Here is a 20,329-nt window from a genome sequence, read left to right as displayed (position 1 = left end):
TGTTAACCTATACTATTATTGTGGCTGGATTAAAACCCATATGTTCATTCATAATTCTTCTGATTGGTCTATGCTTTAAACCATCAATATATTGGTGGTACAGATCTTTTCAACATAATCTTCATTTATTCGCAACCTCTTGCACACTGGTGCGCAACTATTTTCGCCCTTGGAGCAAGGAGAGCTGAAGATATTGCTTTGATTTGCTTACTAGATGAATGTCTGTCCTATGCACTATATAAATGCATATATGATTTGAGAAGTGGAAGAACCCTACAACATTGCAATCCCTGCCACTAATCAAAGTCATTTTATTCCCTTTGATGAATTTATACAACCTTGGGGCAAAATTTCTTTGTGAAGGGCAAATTATGAAGGAAAAAGTCCGCCGGCAAGACCCCACTAAAAATGACTCCTGAATGTGGAGGAAGATAAGCAAAACATGGAATTAAGGCTGTAGCGAACAAACGTGACAGAGTCGTTGGCAGCAAATTTTTCTGGCAATATTCTCTAAGGACCATAGTTCTACTGGAAAAAATAAAAGAGATGGCGGTTTGGTGATGTTATTATCGTGTTATGAAAATGTCTTTATCGAGCCAATAACCCCGATAAGTAACTGATACAATAACTTTTATTTTAGTTTATCTCCTGATCCTGCATCGTTCCAAAATAGAACTTTTTTCGCCACATATTCTCTTCATTATTCAAAGCGAGTCTTTTAGCACAAGTTCGCTACATCCTTCCTGCAGCATTCTCCCAGACCAGTAAATTCAGGCTACTATTTCTAAGATGCATGGTATTTTAAGGTTTCTAAGTATTTTGTTTCTTCTGAGATTAGAAGTTTCAGCTAATTAGGTACTTGGACGTAAAGCCTGCTTGAAAATAATGATAATAATAATAATGCATTTATATAACCAATGAACTGTGTTTTTAATTTATTCCCTTTATGACATTATTTTATTTTTATGAATTCACTATGCAATTTTTACACTTGTTTTAGGCCAAAATGTGAGCGTAGAGTGTAGCGGAGTTGGTACGCCTCCACCGAACGTGACGTGGCGACGTGTTAATGGAGCTCTGCCAAAAGAAAGAGCAGATTTAACAGTAGGCGCTTTGCGATTAACTGATATTCAGCCCTCTGATCAAGGACAATATGTCTGCGAACTAAGCAATGGGGTTCCACCGAAGGTAGCCCATCTAGTAACAATAGAAGTGCAAGGTTAGCAATCATTTAAACACAATGCAATAAATGGCAAGTAGTGGACTGTACAGTTGATCACCATAGACGTACTTATTCATGTATTTCACATTCATGCCTTAACTGCAGCCATTTCAATTCAAACAAGATCATCAAAAATTAATATCACTATTCAATGCTCTATTCTTATGCTCCATAGCCATCAGATATCATTATTAAAAAAAAAAAAAAACTAATCAATTTTAATGCTATTATTATGATTACAGTTGCTCCAGTAGTGACAAAAGGGCCACAAAATGCTGTATTTGAAGAAAATAACGATACAGAATTGAATTGTGAAGCTATAGGATATCCAGCGCCTAATATTACTTGGCTCCTGAATGGTGAATCAGTCGATAATGATTCACATATAACTCCACTAGGTAAAATAAAAATGTTAAAATCTTGATTATTTACACATTGGTTATTATATTTAAATATTTTATATTAGGAGTAAAGTTTCTGAGTCCCCAATCGAAACCATTTCTTGTTTTTAAAGAAAGAAAGATTAAATAAAAATAGTTTGTGTAAATTCTTGGATATGATCTAGACTTTCTTAATACAATATATTGCAACTAACAGCGTATAGGGTGCCAGCTCTAAATGGTATTTACGTACTAAATCATACACAGGTTTTTGTTGTCCCCTAAGTAATCTTTTAATTCAAGATCACTTCATTGAATGAACTCTTTCTCTCAAGCTGGAAAAAATCTTTGAAAATTAAACTCAAGATCACAGCTTCCTTTCCTAATTTCAGGAGGAAGATTAATCATTAAAAGGATTCAAAAAAAACATGCTGGAATTTACCAATGCTTTGCAACAAATGCTGTTGGAACTACATATGGTTCGGCAATGATACAAGTATCTCCTATTCAAGTTACACAGGTTGGAAGTGATTATCTCCCAGATGTTGATGATCCCGATTTAGAAGGTAAAATGTAGTGGAGCAGAATTAAGTCTTAATTTTATTAATAATCGCTTTATTTTGAATAATAAATCTAATTTTTATAGAATCTTCCGAAGGAGGCTCATCTGGAAGAAATCATAAAAAAGATCACCCAAGAAAAAACAAAGGAAGGCGCAAAGAAAAAAAGCATAAAGGCAATTGTAATTATTTAGTTATTGTAATTTTAAAAGTGGCTTACAATTATCTGTTATGACAACTCCACATGTATTAACGTTGTTCTATTGTGCATCATTTTGCAACACAAAAGGATTATTGGTGCAAATCCATTTTTTTAACAAGGATTCTATAATGATAAATTACTTTTGCAGTAATAGTTGTACTGTCACTTAATTTAGCGAAGTTAGTAATCGTAATGTTTTCAATTGCAGTAATGGTTCCGCCCACGCGACCTAATATAACTAGATTGTCAGACAAATCAGTTATGGTAAGATGGTGTGTTCCACCAAATCCCGGTCTGCCAATACAGTTTTTTAAAGTTCAGTACCAAGATTTAGATGCTTCTGGCAAATCTTCAAGATGGATGACCAGTAATGAAGACATTCAGCCGCATATAAGAAGTTATGAAGTTGATGGCCTCTCCACTGACCACCATTACAGGTATGAAAACTTATAAATTACGATGGCTATTATCGTTTTTATTATATATCCCGGGATACGAATGCACGAATTATATTAAGTATCTCGAGTAAAAAAAATATCAATAGGAGTCTTAAAAGAGTTGGAAGAATCTATGATCTTTTTAAAATAACTTAAAACTTTTAATAGGCCGGTTCTAAAATGGACGCTGAAAAGCTCTTCAATTGGAAAAAATAATTGATAAAAAAAGTAAAGTAAATAAAGTAAATCCTAATTTTTCAAACGAGCTTTACGTCCAACATCCAACTAGATGGCGTGGACGGAGGCGACTATCAAACACACTTTACATTTTATTAATTGAATTAATCCTAGTAAAATTCAAGAAAGGCCGCGTTTCCAACGCATCCATGGAAGTTTTGTAGTATTTAATATATTACTATAACCTTGGCTAACTTCACAGTACATCAATCATATTTGAATTTCACCTAGAATTTTTCATAACAAATTATCGGTAATATTGACGAATTCTAATCGACAAAAGTAGCCAAAAATTTTATCGATTAACACATACCACACACTTCAATGATAACATTTTTTCTGCTTGCCTTTTTAGTATTACACTGAATTCCGTTGATCAAAATTTTTGATTTGGTTGGCTCTCAATTTTATTTCTTAATTTTCTTAAATGGTCATGAATTTTGGGGAACAAAATGCTATACAATTCACGTCAGTAATATGTACTTTATTAATTGATCTTATTCAAAATTAGAACGAAAACAAACAATGCTTTTAGGTTCAGAATCGCTGCTGTATATTCGAACAACGACAATAAATTAGGAAGAAATTCGGCTAAATTTCATTTACAAAGAGGTCTGCCCAGTAACAAAAACCCACTGTACCCGCCTGCTCTTACTCACACGGAAGCAGTAACTCCAACATCGATTCGAATACATTGGGAGGTAAGTAGATCTATATGAGTATTCTCCAAGTAAAATAATATTAGATCTGATTATATTGGTGCAAATTTTAAATCATTGGTCATCACGAGGTATTGTTGCTATGAAAAATACTAGCACACTATTCTGTATATATAACTACTTACTGTAGTTTCTCAAATTTTACTCAACTCTGTTGATGAAATACCTAACTATAGTTAACAGTTATTTGTAGCTAATTCATCTGAGTAATAAATTTTTATTTATATTTATATTTTGCATATTACAAATATTGGAGTTGTTTTGTTGCAGTATTTGAATTCAGTCCTCGTCCCTGTAGACGGATTTTATGTTTACTATCGTGCGACTACAAGCGCAGGTGATTACATTAAAGCAACTGTTGAAGGTCAAAACGCAAGAACTTACGTTATTACACATTTGCAACCAGATACAGCTTATGACATCAAAGTACAGAGTTTCACAGTTGGAGCTGCGTCGGAATTCAGTTCAGTTGTTGTACAGAAAACACAAAGTAAGTTTGCATTTTTTGTGAAAAACGCAAATTAGAAAATCGGTTTTTGTTTACTTCAGCAAGCAGCTGACTATCTAGATTTAGGATAAATTTTGTCAGTGGGATTTCTGAATTTTTATCATTTTTCCTTTGTATCATTTTCTTTATTGCTCAATCATTTGAAAAAATGCTTAAATGGACTTTTTCTCAAATTGCCCTCTGTTGCCAACAGATTATGCGTTTAACTGCAGTCCAACCATTGTCTATCCTTCTAAGAGTTCATGGAAATCCATTCCTCACCACGTCTTTTTTAGTAAAATTTCCATTTGATTATATTTAATTGGATTAAATTAACAGCTTCCCGTAAAGCCTCATCAGTTACGCTGAAGGCTTTCTCTTACCTGTCTTATATAAGCTTTTTTTTCTCTAACATGCAATGTTTTTATCGCAGTCTCTCTCTACCCTAATTTGTTGCAGTATGCAGAACTTCGGGAATTGCACACTTTTTTATTTTCCTCTTCCCACTCATTAGAGAAGTAGTACAATTGTTTAAAATTTTCTGCTTTGAACTTTGTTTGAAACATTTTTCTAACAAGTTTTATTAAGGGTACTTTTGGTGGGAGATTCATTGTAAACACTCTTCCTAAAGATTAACACGGACGACGCTTGTTACTTTACTCGTTACGGCCTAACACGGCTTCTCTCTAGAAAAATCCCTATTTGGGCTGCCTAAATAGTTGAAAAGTGCAACTAAACTTGTTTTGTACCTAGCCAATCAATATGAGCTGGTATTCACTTCTGCCTAAACAGATCTCTGACGTCAATCGACCACCTACAAGTCAAAACACAATTACTAGGCTTACTTAATTGTTTCCCAAATTCTATATGAATCTAGTGTAGTAATATTTAATACAAGTTTGATCACTTCTCAGGGGAACCAAATGCCACAATTGCACCAAACCCAGAGGTAATTGGAGTAAGCAGTTTGGGTGCCACAGATAAATCTAGCCACGGCCAGCTGTATCTAGTATTGGGAGCTGTGTTTACTGGATTAACACTTTTACTTTCTCTCGCTGGCGCCATCTGCATATGTTATCGTCGATCAGTGGCACATGGAGATCATGGTATTTATAAGTTTTTTGTTTTTCTTATAACCTATCTTGTGTGCCAGATCTTCTTAGTGTTACTCTCTTTTGGCAAATAGAAAGTACTGAAAGCTGCGACAAGAGCGGATGTGGAGTAGAACCCGGCCTGACCATACAACAATTGGAACCAGTCACTATGAATGGCTTCACTCATAACGGAAAGGTAAATGGTCGCCTCTCCAACGGATATTTACCAAGATCAATGAATATTACCAATAATCCTCTAGCCGAATCTGAACAAGATAAAGTATGAACATTTACATAAAAATTTAAATTACCAAAATTCATCTGTTTCAAAATTGCCACATCTGATTTCAATCTGGGCGTACCTTTCGTAAGGAAATAAAATAGTAATTCCCAAAATATTGTCATAATTGTGTTTATATTAATTTTCTAAGCAAGCGTAATTTGCTTAACTCGGCTCACCCTTTTTGGCTTAATGATTGTACCCCAAAATAAAAATAAAAATCTGAAAATTCCGCGTTAGAAAACTCATTGATTTTGTAGCACAATAAGATTGTCATACATGATTTAGATGTCGTGTTTTTCAAAATCTTCAGTGAAATCAAAGTTTATTCAATTATTTCTCACAAGAGGTTTACAAAAATATTGTACGATGCTGAGGGTTTTTACTATTTGTTTAATAACAACACTTTCTTATTAATTTAATTAGATGACAAAAATTTAACCCCGTCTAGTAGCTAACGTATCTTGGTGCGGGAAGTCAGGGATCAGTTTCCCAGAGTCGTGGAAAAGATTGCGGGGTAAAATTACTAATAATTTTACATGCCTAATAAAATACCTGCATCTTTTATCAATAAAATTCTTCTTCAGACATACCGTTTTAAATTGGTAGTAAAAACAAGTACAAAGTCTCTAATAATAGACATTTGAGAGTTATTTCACTTAATTTGATCGTCGAAATTACTACACAAGTTTATTTTTTATTTATTTAAATGTTTAATAAGCCTATTTAAAAAATGAATCCAATTAGAAAACAACAAAAGCTGATGATTTTTTACACATTCTACTATTTTTTTCTTCTTTTTGATAAAATTAGATTCGAAGTTTTGGGGACGAATTGTTTTCTCCAATGAGCTGTCCCCCAATAATTTGAAGATTCCCTTACTTCTTAATAGTCTGCTATGGTAACTCACTAATATATAAATCGAAAATAACTGATCGAGCTCTAAATCATGTATGAATAAGAAAGCTTTCTTTTTTGAAACAATGTTTACTTTTATCACCAATAAAATTCTTTTTTTTTACAGAATGTTATGGAGTTAACATATATGACGAGCCAAAACAACAATTGCTCTTCTGAAGGTAGAAGTGACATGGATGATGAATTAGACATTGAACATTCAAAACGAAGAAACAGTTGGAGATCAACAAGGGTACCTCGAACGGGAGAGAATTATGTCTGATTATTTTCAGTCAATTTATGAATAATTTTCTGTCTTTTTACGGAAGTAATCGAACGTTTTTTTCTTTTTTTTATGAGACTGCGCGATTTATAATTTATATTTATTTTTTAATATAAAATAAAAACTAATAACTAAGTCTGGATTAACTTAGTTAATTAAAGAATTTCATTCTGCTAAACAGCTAAAAGTCTTCCTTTTCACACTTTTGCCCTTAAAAGGACATATTGTGGATTTATGTTCATCGTAAAGAATGCATGTGTTTCTTCGGTCCTAAATATTATAAGTTGTTTATTATTAAGAAACATTTTAATGTTTTTTTTAATGTATATTTAAATTTACTTAAATTTATTATTTAAGAAGTAATCTAATGTGATCTGTTGTGAATGTGAATCTCAGCTAAGAAAAGTTGGAATCTGATATTCGTCTAGATATTAAAAAGTTAATGAACTGCTGGGTTAAATAGATGTTGAAAAATATCTGGGATCTTATCCATCTTTACTTCTATTGTGACATATTTTGGAAATTCTTTCACCATCAGTTTGATTCAACATATGATGTAAAAGAGTTTTGATTTCCATTTTCAAAGTTTCTGCCAGAATGTCGGATTTCTGTATCATTCTCAGTGTCTTGTGTAACCAAAAGCTAAAGTGAAATTCATCCCTACTTCATAGACCAGACTCTTCAATGCAGCCAAATTCAAAACTAGTTAAAATTAAAGGAAAAAAGCGTAAGCGAGAAAATCTCCTGACTAGACTGGATATTTATAAAATAATAATAATAATAAAAAAATCCTTGTGTCGAAAAAGATAGAATAAATACATTTGAATACTCAAAAACCGTAATTTTAACTAAAGTATTAATAACTTTATTTCTGCTATTCCTAAAAAATATTAATGTATAATATTAAATATTATTACTAGTATGCACTGTGAATTGCTTAATTTAACGAAGATTCGTTTGTAAAATACTACTCATTTACTTAATTAAGCTGTTTAGTTTTTATTTTTGAAGCGTGATAAATAAGGGAATACAATCTTGTAAATATGTAAGTATGTAAAATTATATTTTTGTGTATTTTATTTGTAAAACCTGCGGTTGTGTTAAATTTTTTAGCATCAATACTTTGGTAAGCTCATTTATTTTACTTTTCTAGATTTTGTATAAAAAAAGACCTTTAAAAAGTTCGCTTTAAAACAAAAACTAAACTTACAGCCAACTTGCAATATTCGGAAAGAATAAAGAACAAAAATGGTTCCTGAGAATGAGATGTGAGGGTTAATATTTATATAAATCTCCAGTAAACAACTCTTCTGAGATAAATTTTTGTAATTTGGTCATTGAAATTAAATTGCTAGAGAGCAATAAAAAAAGTCATCAAAAGGAAGTAACTGGATTTTTCACTTAAAAGACAATAATAATTACTTCCAAAAATAAAAATTGCCTCGTTTAAAACCAGCGAGTGACTTTACGCTAAAGAATTACTTGAGTTTATCTTGTTCCAAATGTTTGATTAAAACTGCTGCACAAGGAGGACATAAACTAGAATTTATTTATTTATTTCCAGTTAACAATTTGTTAGAGCTCATAACTGTAAGTGTAAAACATTAAATAGCTGGCTTAAAATCATGTTTACAGTTAAAGACGGGTTAATATTAAGCTGATGTTGTAATGTCGCTGAAGTTGTCTCCTGAGGCTGAAATATTTTAAAATGTCACTCACCTTATTTAGATCGAAAAACATTTATACATACTAATATCTTTAACAAAGGAAACTGAGTATGTCTTCCCATAACTATGTTTCAAGTTATTTTACTTAATTTACTCAGAAATTTCACACAATCTAATTCTTAAAAAATATTTTGTTTTATTGTTAAAAAATCTCCAAAACTGATAATCATGCAAGTTATCTAATAAACTGTTGCGATAAAACAATTTTAATTTCGATAAATTTAAGGAAGTAACTAAGCCCTGAGAACAAAAAAGACTTATATGTAGAAAAAAGGTTGTGCACAATTAAAATACTAAACATATAGACTGAACATAACAAAGAAGTAAAAACTTTTGTGTTGGAATACTTACTACTTTTAATGTAGATATTTAGTGATAGTTAAAAATAATGTAATTTCATATGTACATAAATTATTAAAATGGTTTACATTCTTATTATTAGCAAATTATTTTGAAAAGGATTTGGAAAATTGTGATCTTAATTTTTTTATATTGTAAATATTGTGTAAGTAAATTTACCACAAATCCTGACTAGTGCAATCTCAATTTTTATATGTATATTTTTTATAGAACTTTATATTTAAAAATTTATTACTGTTTAGAAAAATAAAACAAAATTTTAAAAGCAATATATTTAAGATCAAACAAAAACAAAAAACAATATTGAAACATACTTCTTGCCAATAAAACTTCGATTGAACATTAGTGTTTTTTTTTTTTTTTAATAGTTATAAAGTGCGCATTTTAAAGGGAGTTGTTATAAGCCAAAGAGTAATAGTTCGTGAATATATGTGATAACAAAGAGCTGGAAATTGGCCGCTGGGTTTACTAAAAACAAAATCGTGCACGGGTTTACTAAACACAAAATCGTGCACGGGTTTGCTAAACACAAAATCGTGCACATATTAAACTACAGGCTCTATGTGCAGCTCTAGGTTAATGGTGTTCCTACTTTATTTAAAATTATTTATCTTCTAATTTCAAATAAGTTAATAAATTTTGATTATTTCTTTTTCATATTTATTTTAAAAGCAGTGCATTTAGAAGGGACATAATAGGAATTTTATACAAATAAAATAACAAAAAAATGTAATTATTCAATAAGCTTGACAAGTTGTTCACGTTTATTTTCCAGCTCAATCACATCATTATTATTTTATTTACTTTTTAAAAGGTCCATGCCTATTTTGAATGAGCCACACATCGTCTATGATTTCTCCTCCCTGTACAAAACGATCAAAATTTGTTAATCCATATTTAATTTTTCAATAAAAATTACACCATAAAATTAGCTTTTATGTGAAATTACTTTATCAACAGCAACTTGTTGAATGTGTAAATGAGATGCATTAAGAACATGTAGACGGGTATATCCATATTCTAGTGTTCTGAAAGCAGACCATGGTTTGGCGTGCCTTGTAAAATTGGAAGTTAATTCCTGGCAACCCTAAAAAGTAGTAACAGAAAGAAATAAAACGGGCACAAAAAATCAGGAAAAAAATAGTGCTGAAATTTCTAACTAAAAAATATTTTCCCAATTACCTCAGAATTGCTCGAGAAGAATAAGTGGACAAAGCAGTACGGATGTACATTATGCTGTGTTCAAATGAATGTTAAGCTTACAGACAAAATTTATTGGATTTGTAATTCTATTTTATTTAGCACCCTTGCATTTCCCAAATTCATCGTTTTAGAAATGATTTAAATATGTACATTACAAAAATGGGTAATAATTAAATCAGAAATTGATTTATAACATTTTTAAAAGTAGAGTAAAAAACTATTTGGGAATATGATACGCTTAATTGGAGATGGAGATCAGTAATTAATAAGAGAAAAACACACATTACGTTGTGCATATTATTATATGCAATTTATTCATATTTTAATAATATGCATTTATATTTATTAATTGTTTGAAGACTATATTTAACATGTGGAAACTTCTGCACGAGTAAAAAAATAACATTTGGTTAAGAACGCTTTTGACTGTCAATTTAACACGTTTTCCATGACTGCCTAGCTCTTTGCAAAGTTCAGCTTTATTTGTTGAAGAAGGTACACAAATCATGGCGAGAGCCAGTGAAATTAGGACTAGCACATGTATCGTATATGATTTTTGGACAGTTACTTATACGATTATCAACTTCTGGAAGATTATTTTTACTGAGTTCCCGAAATTTTAGCACAATGATCTAATCTTTATTTGAGATCATCATTTGATATTGCGAGCTCTTCTTGTTTAAAACGAAGGGAAGAGAGAAAGAAACAAGCAAATTATTATTGGTTTTTAATCTCCTTACCGCAGATCCAGTTATGACATGTACTGGAGCTCCTGGATTTACGTAGGGTTGGTCTAAACTACCATTTTTAACCTGGTAATTATAAATAGGCCATAATCGTTCATACGAATGTTCATGGGCCCAGATCTCTAGATCAACACCATGCTGGTAAAATAAATCTTCTAAACCAAACCTAGGTAAATAAAATACAAATTAATATGACCTCAAAAAAAAAAAAGAAAAAAAAGACAACCAACAAAACTGACCATTCCATGACTGGTAAACCAGTTCTAACGCGAGAAGAGTATAATTTACAATCGTCTTTATAATAGTTAGAACAATACATTGGTTTGTGCCCATAAGTGATTATCCATGGCCTCTTTTGGCGGTTTTCTGGTAAATTTGCTTTCTAAAAATTAATTCACCACAATTATAATATAATATTTATTATTGAAAATAAAATTTAAAAGTAATTATTAATTCTGAATAACGTAACGAACCATTAAGTCTTCTATAAGCCAATAATATTGCTTGGTAAGCAATTTCAGGCCATATTCCAAATAATAGTAGGCTTCTGTATTGATACTAATGAAATGTGCTGGACCTAAATCGAAACTATAGAATAAACTTTCATATGGTCCCGGCATACTAAATCTTTCTCTGTAGTGACTGAAATTGCTGTAAACAAAAATCATTATTTAAATTTCAAGGTAATATAAGTTGTCAAAAGTGTGTGGTGTCCCTACTGCGGAAAAACTGCTATTTAATAGTATTTGGGTCTCACAACCGGCATTGCCATGTTAAAAATGGTTTAACAAGCTTTAAACTATTTGTTTTAGTAATATATAGTTAATTAATATAATCATATAAATTCAGTTTAGTAATACAAATATCCTTTACAAGGGACACATACTTCCAGGACAGAGAGCCTGAAAGAACAATACCAAAGTAGTTTTCGTACAAATTGAACATATATCTACTATGGATCATGTATCCACACTGCAGATGCCTAGACAATTGTTGAGTACAATGTGAATTTACATGAAATGTAAGTCGATTTTCAGGAAGTAAACAACAGTGTGAATGAAAATTAAGGCCATTGAAATGCCTTTAGATTTTGGTTCGCCTGCTAATTTGAGGCATCTAATTATAATGATGAAAGTCCTCGTACAAGACAGTAAATCATGCTCTTTAAAAAACACAATAGGTTACAGTCAAGGTGAATCACTTTGTAAAGAGGGAAAGTCAATTGCAAAAAGTAAAAGTAATAAGAAAAAAATATTAATAACAATGAAATGAGCACCATGTATACAAAAAATAACTTTTTTAAAAAAGAGCTCTCAAATTATTTATAGAGTTGCAGAAGTCCACATTAGTTATAATTTTAATGAATTAGGGTACTGCTTTCAAGTTTTTCCAAAGTAAAAATATGAATTTGCTTACTAAGCTTCCTCGTGGTTTCCAGGGCACACCATATAAGGAACATATGCGGCTATTGGTTGGATTTGTCGCATAAATTCATCACCAACTTCACCATTTTTCTAAAAGTAAAATAAAATATTTGTGTTGTAGCGTATAATCTTAAAGCTCACTTCTTTCCAAATGATAGTGGTAGAATGCATCGTCCGTTACCAAAGGAATAAATGAAGGCAAACCTTGTACAGTACCTCTTTTTTTTTTTTGTTTGGAACCATTCTGCAGTGCGATCAAAAGAACTACCGGTTAGGGTGTTAGGGACTCGCCCTTGGTGTGTTTAGGGTTAAGTACCAACACACCTTACTTTCCTTCTCTCTCTAGAAATTCAGTAGAAGAGTCCTTCAATTAATAGATCTGAAACGATTCTAGAAAGGATATAATCCTCAACAATACTTGGTAATTACCTATGCTCAGCAGGCAAGCCCCAGGGTAAGCAAGGAGAGGGAATTAGGAACATCTACATCTCAGTGCAACCGTCCTATCCCTTTTTCTGATGTTCTGAAGAAAGCTTCCTCAGGAGAACTAGCTCTCTAGGAAAGAAAATGCTGGGAATAGAGAGGTCACTCACTGTGTCCAAAGATGTCACCCAAATGAAAATGATGGGAGAGTTCTAGGAATTCCATAAACTCTTTTCACTCTGGTAGCCTCCCAGCTTCTCCCAGTGAACTCTTGAATGAGTTTAATATCTGGGACAAATCCTGTCATTTTGTTATCAGCCATTCAATTATATCAAATATTATAAGTTAAATGTAGTCACGAGCAAATAGTAGTCTCTTAGACAGTTATTTAAAGAGGAATTCTCAATTAAAATGAAAGTAAATGTTTGTTCCGTCATATTTTAAGGCACGCAGTCATTGATTCTGACGAGAAAATATATTCTATTCCGCAAAATGAACTGGATTTAAAGTGATTCCACTAAATTAGATACAGTATCTCGTACTGTATGATGAAAGAATTTGTAAAGGCATTCGCACTTTCGGCATATGGAAATGGGCAGGTCACATAACTAGAGTGGGCTGGGCCAACATTTATATGCGAAGGGATATCTTGTGACAGAGCCAGGAATTCAGATAAACCAGATTTCAGATGAAAAGACAAGGGATTGGAGAACGCCTGTTCCTCATCTGTGTAAGAAAAGAGCCCTAGGAAAATCATTTTGAGAAAGCCTACATTCGCTCTTTAGTGAGTAGAATGTATAAACAAATTGTGCATAAACATTTATCTCACCTTATACACATGTAGTAGTGTACTAAGGTATCATCTTTTGTAATTTATTGTAGTAATTTGAGTCTTGATTTATTGTAATGTAAATAAGCAAATCAGTCACCTCCAATAGGAGAGGCACTTTTTTCTTATCGGATGTAAATAAATGAGGCATTTGAGGCAAGTAATTAAAAAAAAAAAAATCTAACATCTTTCATGTCGTATGCGAGATCTCCAGCATGTATTATAGCGTCGTATACATGACGTTGGGTTTCTTCTTGCAATCTAGGTAATGACCTTGCATTTACATTGCCCAAATCACCGTAAACAGCTAAATGTGGTGACCACGATTCTGACGGATTTACTGTTTTAAACCAAAATTCTTCTGACCAGCCAAGATCACTGCCACAATGGTAAACTAAAACAAACAAAAAAGAATTTTAAATTCACTGTATCTGAAGTAAATTTAAGTACCTCTAATTTATTAAATGTATCTTGCATTTAAAATTATTCTTTTTTTATCGTGACGTAGCGAACCTCATATAAGGAGTTTAAAGGGCTAATAAACACAGTGATTGTCCATTAATAAGATATGATGTAAAAGCAATACAAAAGAGCCCATTTTGAAAGAAGATGATTCTACAACTCTTTTGAAACAAAAACATTTAAATAAAATACTATGATCCGATCTTGCTTTCTTTAGAATATTAAGGGAGGGCACTGCGAGAAGATTAAATAAGCTCCGAGGGGTAATTATCCCTTGCTGCTTACTTCTTCTTTGATTATCCTAGAGTGCTCTGGGTGAGTAGTTTCATCACCAGGGCACCAGAGGTGATGCTGAGATAAAAAAAAGTCCTATTTTCAACCGTTATCGAGAAAGCGGCTATTTTATAAATTTTTTAAGCTTCATAATTTTTTTCCACATAAAAATGGCCTTGTCTCACAAATTATTACACAAAGTACACCTATACACAAATACAAATACACCTTAGTAAACAAATCAAAAGAACATTCAATTTTCCTTAAGGGTCTGATGTCACTTTACTTATATTACTCCTTAACAAAAACTTACAGTTTAAAAAGTTAAGTATAAGGGTTGATTAAACGCCAAAAGGTACACAAATCAGCTTTTTTTACCTTACGGGCCCATTCATATTTATACATCACATCATTGATAGCAGACAACAAAAATAATGATAGTTAAAATATTATCTAATTTTAGTATGCTACGTGGTAAAGAATGACTAAATAAATAGAAAATAGAAAGATAATAAAATTTAAAATTGAACACATTAAAAAAAAAAAGAGATATACAATGATAAGAAATTTTATCAAGGGAAGTAAATTAAAATTCTAATGTATCTTTTATCAGATGGTTAACAGTTGTTAAATACATCACAAATAAATTTAATGAACACTTACCGTATTTAGTTAAGGGCTTAAGATTAGTTAATCTAACTCTATGTATATATTGAATCCTTTTCTCTTTACCGCCATCAACAAATTTTTTAGAATATCCTTCAGCTTTATCTGTTAGTTCATCTATCCCATATTCAACTATTGAGTTTGGCGTTGCATTAAATGTTGACCACGTAATTAACATTTCATCAACATTCTCTGAAAGTAAAATTTTCATCAACATAACAATATTGAATTTTCTTTAAATTACAAATTTTAAATATTGCAAAATAAAACACTAACCACAATAAGTCAAATCACACACCTTCTCATGCTTATTTCAACAACCAAAAACATTTAAATAAAATACTATCTCTAAAAATAAAATGTAAATAGAAATTCTACAAAATCCTCTAATTACTTAGTTTGTACTAAAGTCAGCAGATCTCACAAAATGCTGCCTAATATAGCTGTTTTCAGCCAATTTTTCCGCGCAAATTTTCTTAGCTTCTTTCATTGGACAGAGCCTGACCAGTTGAATCACATCAACTCTTAAGAATATAGTTTCGCTGAACGATGATCTTTTTATGAAATTTAGATTCAAGTTAAGTTAATTATAATTGTTCTAATCGATAGATGTAGAAGGTATTTTCAAATTATGACCGTTACAAAGTGAAATATGTCAGGAAAATAAACACATGCTGAATTAATAACTAAACTAGAACTCAAAGGCATTCCTTGCATTCATAGAGAATTCGCCCTGGCAATAAAACGAATTAAAACGCCAATTTTCATCGGAATCGCTCGGATGAATCGTTAATAAATTAAACTATACACCAATGCACCTATCAGTATTTTTTATTTTAATGCGTTGCTATCACCGTTTAGTTCATGATCGGTTATCAACATTACAATCATGATGTTAATTACAAATTGACTATCCTAATAATCAAAATACAAAACATTTTGAAATCCTAATATCCTAATATTCAAAATACAAAACATTTTGAAATGAGAGATAATATAAGACAATTTATATTACTAGGAAAAGCATTTACTAGAAATTAAAAATCAGGAGCTCAGATGATTTCAAGTAGGAACTTAGTGATAATAACAGCGTTGATTGAATTCACCTAGTCAACTTTAACCGTACGGATCGTTTGAAAAATAGAGTATTAGTAAAAAGAAGTCGAAAAGTTTCTGGTACAAAATTGGTAATAGGAAAAATTAATTAAGTTAATTGATGCTTTAATTAAAAATTTCAGAGCGAGGAAAGCTAATGATGATTCCTGACTCCCAGCTCCCACGGCTCTTGCTAGAACTGTCGTAGAGAATCTGGGTGAGACCTGAAAGACCTATAGATAAGTATCATAGTTCTCTAAATTTTTGGGATCTATTTTGATCATAGTACAGTCTTTCTCATTAATAACAAAACAAAAAACCCCCACGCGGAGGTCCCGGGTTCGAATCCAGCTGCTGACCCTTAGATTTTCTCTTTTTAGGAGCTTCTTACAGCTCACTGTCCGGTGATGGACAGTGTTATCTGTAACGAGAGAACAATGTCCGGAGGCCGGCAGTGCACTGAAAATAGCTCCGGGCGTCAATAACCTGAGATGTTGAACAAAAAACCGTTGATTGAGAAAATGCTATACTCGGGTACCACACCTCTGCTTTCGTAAAACAGAACAGAATTCTAGGGAAATGTAAAATAACTGCATAATGCTTAAAAAATGTATCCCTGAACCTTTAAAAATGGTTGTCCTGTAATAAAATGAAAACTTTGTGGCGCGCCAGACGAAATAAAAGACAGTTTATGGTTTGCGTCAGATGGGAAAATGTTGCGTAACGTGTCTTTTGGTATTAGCAAATTCTTTTAAGCACTTGTAAGTATCGTTCTTAGTTATTTAGGTATCCAATAAAGTATAAATAATTTAGATTAGCTTTTTACCTCCAAAAGCAATATGTATCTGTTCAGGTTGGTACTTTGATATATGGTGTTTTTTCCTGTGTTTTTTCTTCAAATCACTTTCAACAAATCCACTTATTAAATTAATACTAAGTAGCAAAACCAAAAGGTGAATACAAGGCTGCATATTACTGAAACAGGTAGAAAAATAAATAAATAAAATTGTAACGCAAATATAAAAAAACTCTAAAAAAGTTTATCAGTTATTACATTTGTCATAAATAAAGTAACAAATGATAAAAAAAAAAAAAAAAAAATACCTTGCCTCCTTGAACAGAAGTGCTGCACTAACTGACTTAGAGTTTAAGAATTAGAGACGAATATGTATGTAATGTTTTTATATCTTCGTCTAAATGTCAATATTTTCTTATCAATATTACAATATTCTTTATTATTGTTTTATATACTTTTATCACATATATATATCTATAATCTACAAAGAGCTTGCGTTTAACCCCTAGACGAAACTCTGTTTACACTGATTTTTTTTTTTTTGTTCTCTTGCACTTTTATCTTTTTTTTTTTTTAAGGGGTATTTTCAAGTTTCGAAAGTTTTAGAAGTGTTTCACGCTAGTTTTGTTCAGACTGCAACTATTTGCATCCGTTATATTGAGATTATTATCAAATGCAGATAGTTGCAGTCTGAACAAAACTAGCGTAAAACACTTCTAAAACTTTCGAACCTTGAAAATACCTAATACAATTATTTCTTTGAAAATTTAGTTTCTTCAGAGGAAAGGAAAGGGTTGTTACGCTTACAGGAGTTGAAAGGACGGGAAACACTGATTAGGCCTAGAGTTAGCCATTCTTAATATCTTAAAATTAATTAAAATCCAACTCGTAGATTTCCAGAATCAAGAAACTACTAATTCTTGAAAAATGTTCCAAATAAAAGTGTTAGATATAAGCAATTAATAGATTTTCAAATATTGGTAACAATAATAACCGGGCCTTATTAAATATCACTTAGTACACACACATAAGTACATGAATAAAAGATAGTTGGACAAGGAACTTAATCCGTCTGCCAAGCTGTCTTTTCTAAGTTACAGAAAAAAATATTTTTTTACTCACAAAGAAAGGAAATAAATATAACATAACTAACTTTCTAATGAATACAAATGGAAAAGAAACATGCAACCAAAATAAATTCATTTCCTAGTAGATTAGATTAGATTAAACTAGGGCGGCCTCAAGGCCTTCGCCACTGCGTACCCCTTTGGGTCTATTGTGACTTCCCTCACTTTAGAGCTCACCCTCCAGACCTGTCCTTTTAATCAGACTCTCATTTCCTAGTAAATAAAGTTAAAGAGGTGAATTTTGATAAAATGGGTGTGCTTATTAAAAAAAAAATCATTAAATTCATTTACAAGTGAAGTAAAGATCTATAATATCGTGTCTGGCGAACAAAATGGTAAAGATTAATCTAGCCATTGTACCGTTCAAATATTTAATAATTTCTTCTTCAGTTAAAGAGCGACAGACTCTCAGTACAGGATAGCTTTCAATGAAGTCAATTACATTTTCTATCAAATCTGTGTTGCATAGAAAACTGGTATCCTCGGACCAATTCACACTGCAATTAGGCTGAGTTGTTCGCCTCTCACTTTCATCAATTAAGTGCTAATTAGATGGGTATTGTTAATGTTGATGTAATGGTCAGCGTCGAGATCAACGTCAGTCCACGGGAAAATAAATATTTCTGTGAATTCTTTAACATTAAGGGAATCTGTACTTTACAATACCATATTTGCTAAATAAATCTATATTCTTTTTACCAATAGAAATTTTTGTTTACATTTAGGCGAGTGGAGAGCGTGACAGAAGTTTGATATACTACAGGTAATGTAGTCGGAAGATATACAGAAGTAGATGTTTGTAAATGAACAAAATTTTTTTGAGAAAATCCTAAAAATCTGTTCTGTAAGGTTGTTTAGTAAATCGATCTTTCTCAAAACTTTTAGCGATCTTAATGTTCTTTGATATTATCTAAATGGCAGTATAACATAATAAAATGATCTGGAATATTTTATTTTTAAAAAAATCTTTATTGTCTTGCACCACGGAGTCCTTCTTCTGGAATTACTTTAGAGTTGGAGGGCCGCATTCGTCATAAAAGTATTAAATAATGTGTGGCAAAGATAAAAATGGAGATTAAGGAAAGTGTACTAAATGCATTAGAGACTCCTTAACAAAATCTTACTGTTTAAAACGTTAAGTATAATGGTTGATTAAACCACAAATTTATCCAAATCAGCAAGTACCCAACATTTCATACTTCAGCTCGTAATTTAACAAGATAGGAAAAAAGAAATTCATATTTTTCTGGACTGATTTCTCTTAATACCATTGGGGCTTTATAAGTACTTTACGATTCATTCGCGTTAGAACACAAGGTTTTCAATAATCCCTACAGAAGATATTGAAAACACATAAAAATCTTTTGTACTTTTGGAAATTATTTAACAATTGTTATCTTTTAAGTAATTTTATTGCTTTAAATTTTCATTGATGCTTTTTTGAATTTATATGCGCTATAGAAATTTATACTGGCCATTTCATTCATTATATTCACAAAAGCAGAATTATATAGAAAACAAATGAAATTAGAGTTAGTCTATTACTGTTGTAATTTTAATAAACTAATTTCGTAATAAACGAAATTTTAGCCTTCAATTCGTGTTACTGCGAAGACGAGAGCACATATTGTTAACAGCAAATAAATAACTTGAAAAATAATGCATTCTTAAATCTAAAAAAAAATCAAAAAACAAACAAAAATTAATTTCGTTAATGTACATTGGTGTTTGCATTTTTTTTTTTTTTTTAATGTGTTATGAATTTTTTAAGTGTTTAATAGCATTTAAACCTGTGCATTAATAGTTTGATAGCTCCTATAACAATCAATTTCAGTCAAATGGAGTATTACTCTTCACTGAAAAAAAAAAATGTATATGAAAATGGCTAGCATAACATGTAATAAATTCTGAACAATATTAATGAAAAATTAATGCAGTAAAATTACTTAAATGATATTATTGTTATAAAATTTCCTAAAGTACCATTACCCTAGTCAAATTAGGATTTAACATCGGAATGGAAGATAATAAACTGTAAACTTGCACATAATAAACCTTTGTTTTGGCATTTTATTAGTTGGCTCAAAAGTCTTTTAGAATCTCGTGTCGCGTGACTGGAAATCAGAGGTCAGAGGTCACGAAAATCGTTTTTTTTTTTTGTAAATATCTTGTTTCCTTTGCTCTAAATGACATTTAAAGTTATTAAAAAGTTATCGAGCATAAAATTGTATACAAATTTAGTTTTATGAAATTTTTCATACAATCAACTATTCTTAGGTAGAGCGCGCAGAGTGAAAGGCGCTTAGCTGTACGTCAGATTCACAGTCTAATTCAGTAAATAGTTTGTTTTATAAAGTTACAAAAATATTATAATTATTAAGAAACCTTAGTTACTAACTA

At 31.3% G+C, this 20,329-nt stretch overlaps 2 protein-coding genes and 1 long non-coding RNA gene across 11 annotated transcripts in view; 1 reads left to right on the top strand and 2 right to left on the bottom strand.

Moving 5' to 3' along the window:
• The window catches only part of LOC141452456 (interference hedgehog-like), a 106,001-nt gene extending 97,243 nt beyond the window's left edge, over positions 1–8,758 (top strand). For 4 of the 9 annotated variants that reach the window (XM_074124639.1, XM_074124638.1, XM_074124637.1 and 1 more), the window contains 10 exons: positions 1,001–1,219; positions 1,465–1,620; positions 1,995–2,168; positions 2,249–2,344; positions 2,573–2,801; positions 3,574–3,739; positions 4,028–4,247; positions 5,159–5,350; positions 5,431–5,618; positions 6,643–8,758. In XM_074124639.1, the coding sequence (XP_073980740.1) occupies positions 1,001–1,219; positions 1,465–1,620; positions 1,995–2,168; positions 2,249–2,344; positions 2,573–2,801; positions 3,574–3,739; positions 4,028–4,247; positions 5,159–5,350; positions 5,431–5,618; positions 6,643–6,798 (1,796 nt within the window). In that variant the 3' untranslated portion in view covers positions 6,799–8,758. The remainder of the gene's footprint in view (positions 1–1,000; positions 1,220–1,464; positions 1,621–1,994; positions 2,169–2,248; positions 2,345–2,572; positions 2,802–3,573; positions 3,740–4,027; positions 4,248–5,158; positions 5,351–5,430; positions 5,619–6,642) is intronic. The other 5 variants (XM_074124633.1, XM_074124632.1, XM_074124636.1 and 2 more) reach the window with 5 other exon arrangements.
• Positions 8,759–9,139: 381 nt separating this feature from the next.
• On the bottom strand, positions 9,140–17,218 carry LOC141452458 (acid phosphatase type 7-like). The gene is made up of 10 exons (XM_074124640.1): positions 17,111–17,218; positions 16,833–16,981; positions 14,909–15,103; positions 13,696–13,904; positions 12,251–12,348; positions 11,308–11,485; positions 11,074–11,216; positions 10,829–11,000; positions 9,835–9,972; positions 9,140–9,748 (listed from the first exon to the last, which is right to left on the bottom strand). Exons 2-10 carry the CDS (start codon positions 16,975–16,977, stop codon positions 9,686–9,688), a joined length of 1,341 nt encoding a protein of 446 aa, XP_073980741.1. The 5' UTR covers positions 16,978–16,981; positions 17,111–17,218; the 3' UTR covers positions 9,140–9,685.
• A 2,404-nt stretch (positions 17,219–19,622) lies between these two features.
• On the bottom strand, positions 19,623–20,329 carry LOC141452459 (uncharacterized). Its single transcript, XR_012457419.1, has 3 exons — positions 20,191–20,329; positions 19,919–20,111; positions 19,623–19,785 (listed from the first exon to the last, which is right to left on the bottom strand). It is a non-coding gene; the product is annotated as an uncharacterized lncRNA (long non-coding RNA).

Source organism: Rhodnius prolixus, unplaced genomic scaffold (genome assembly GCF_049639745.1).
Source record: "Rhodnius prolixus isolate KJV_2025 unplaced genomic scaffold, Rpr scaffold_3, whole genome shotgun sequence".
Taxonomy (NCBI): Eukaryota; Metazoa; Arthropoda; class Insecta; order Hemiptera; family Reduviidae; genus Rhodnius; species Rhodnius prolixus.
The sequence above is the reverse complement of the archived record's forward strand: the minus strand, read 5'-3'. Positions and strand labels throughout refer to the sequence as shown.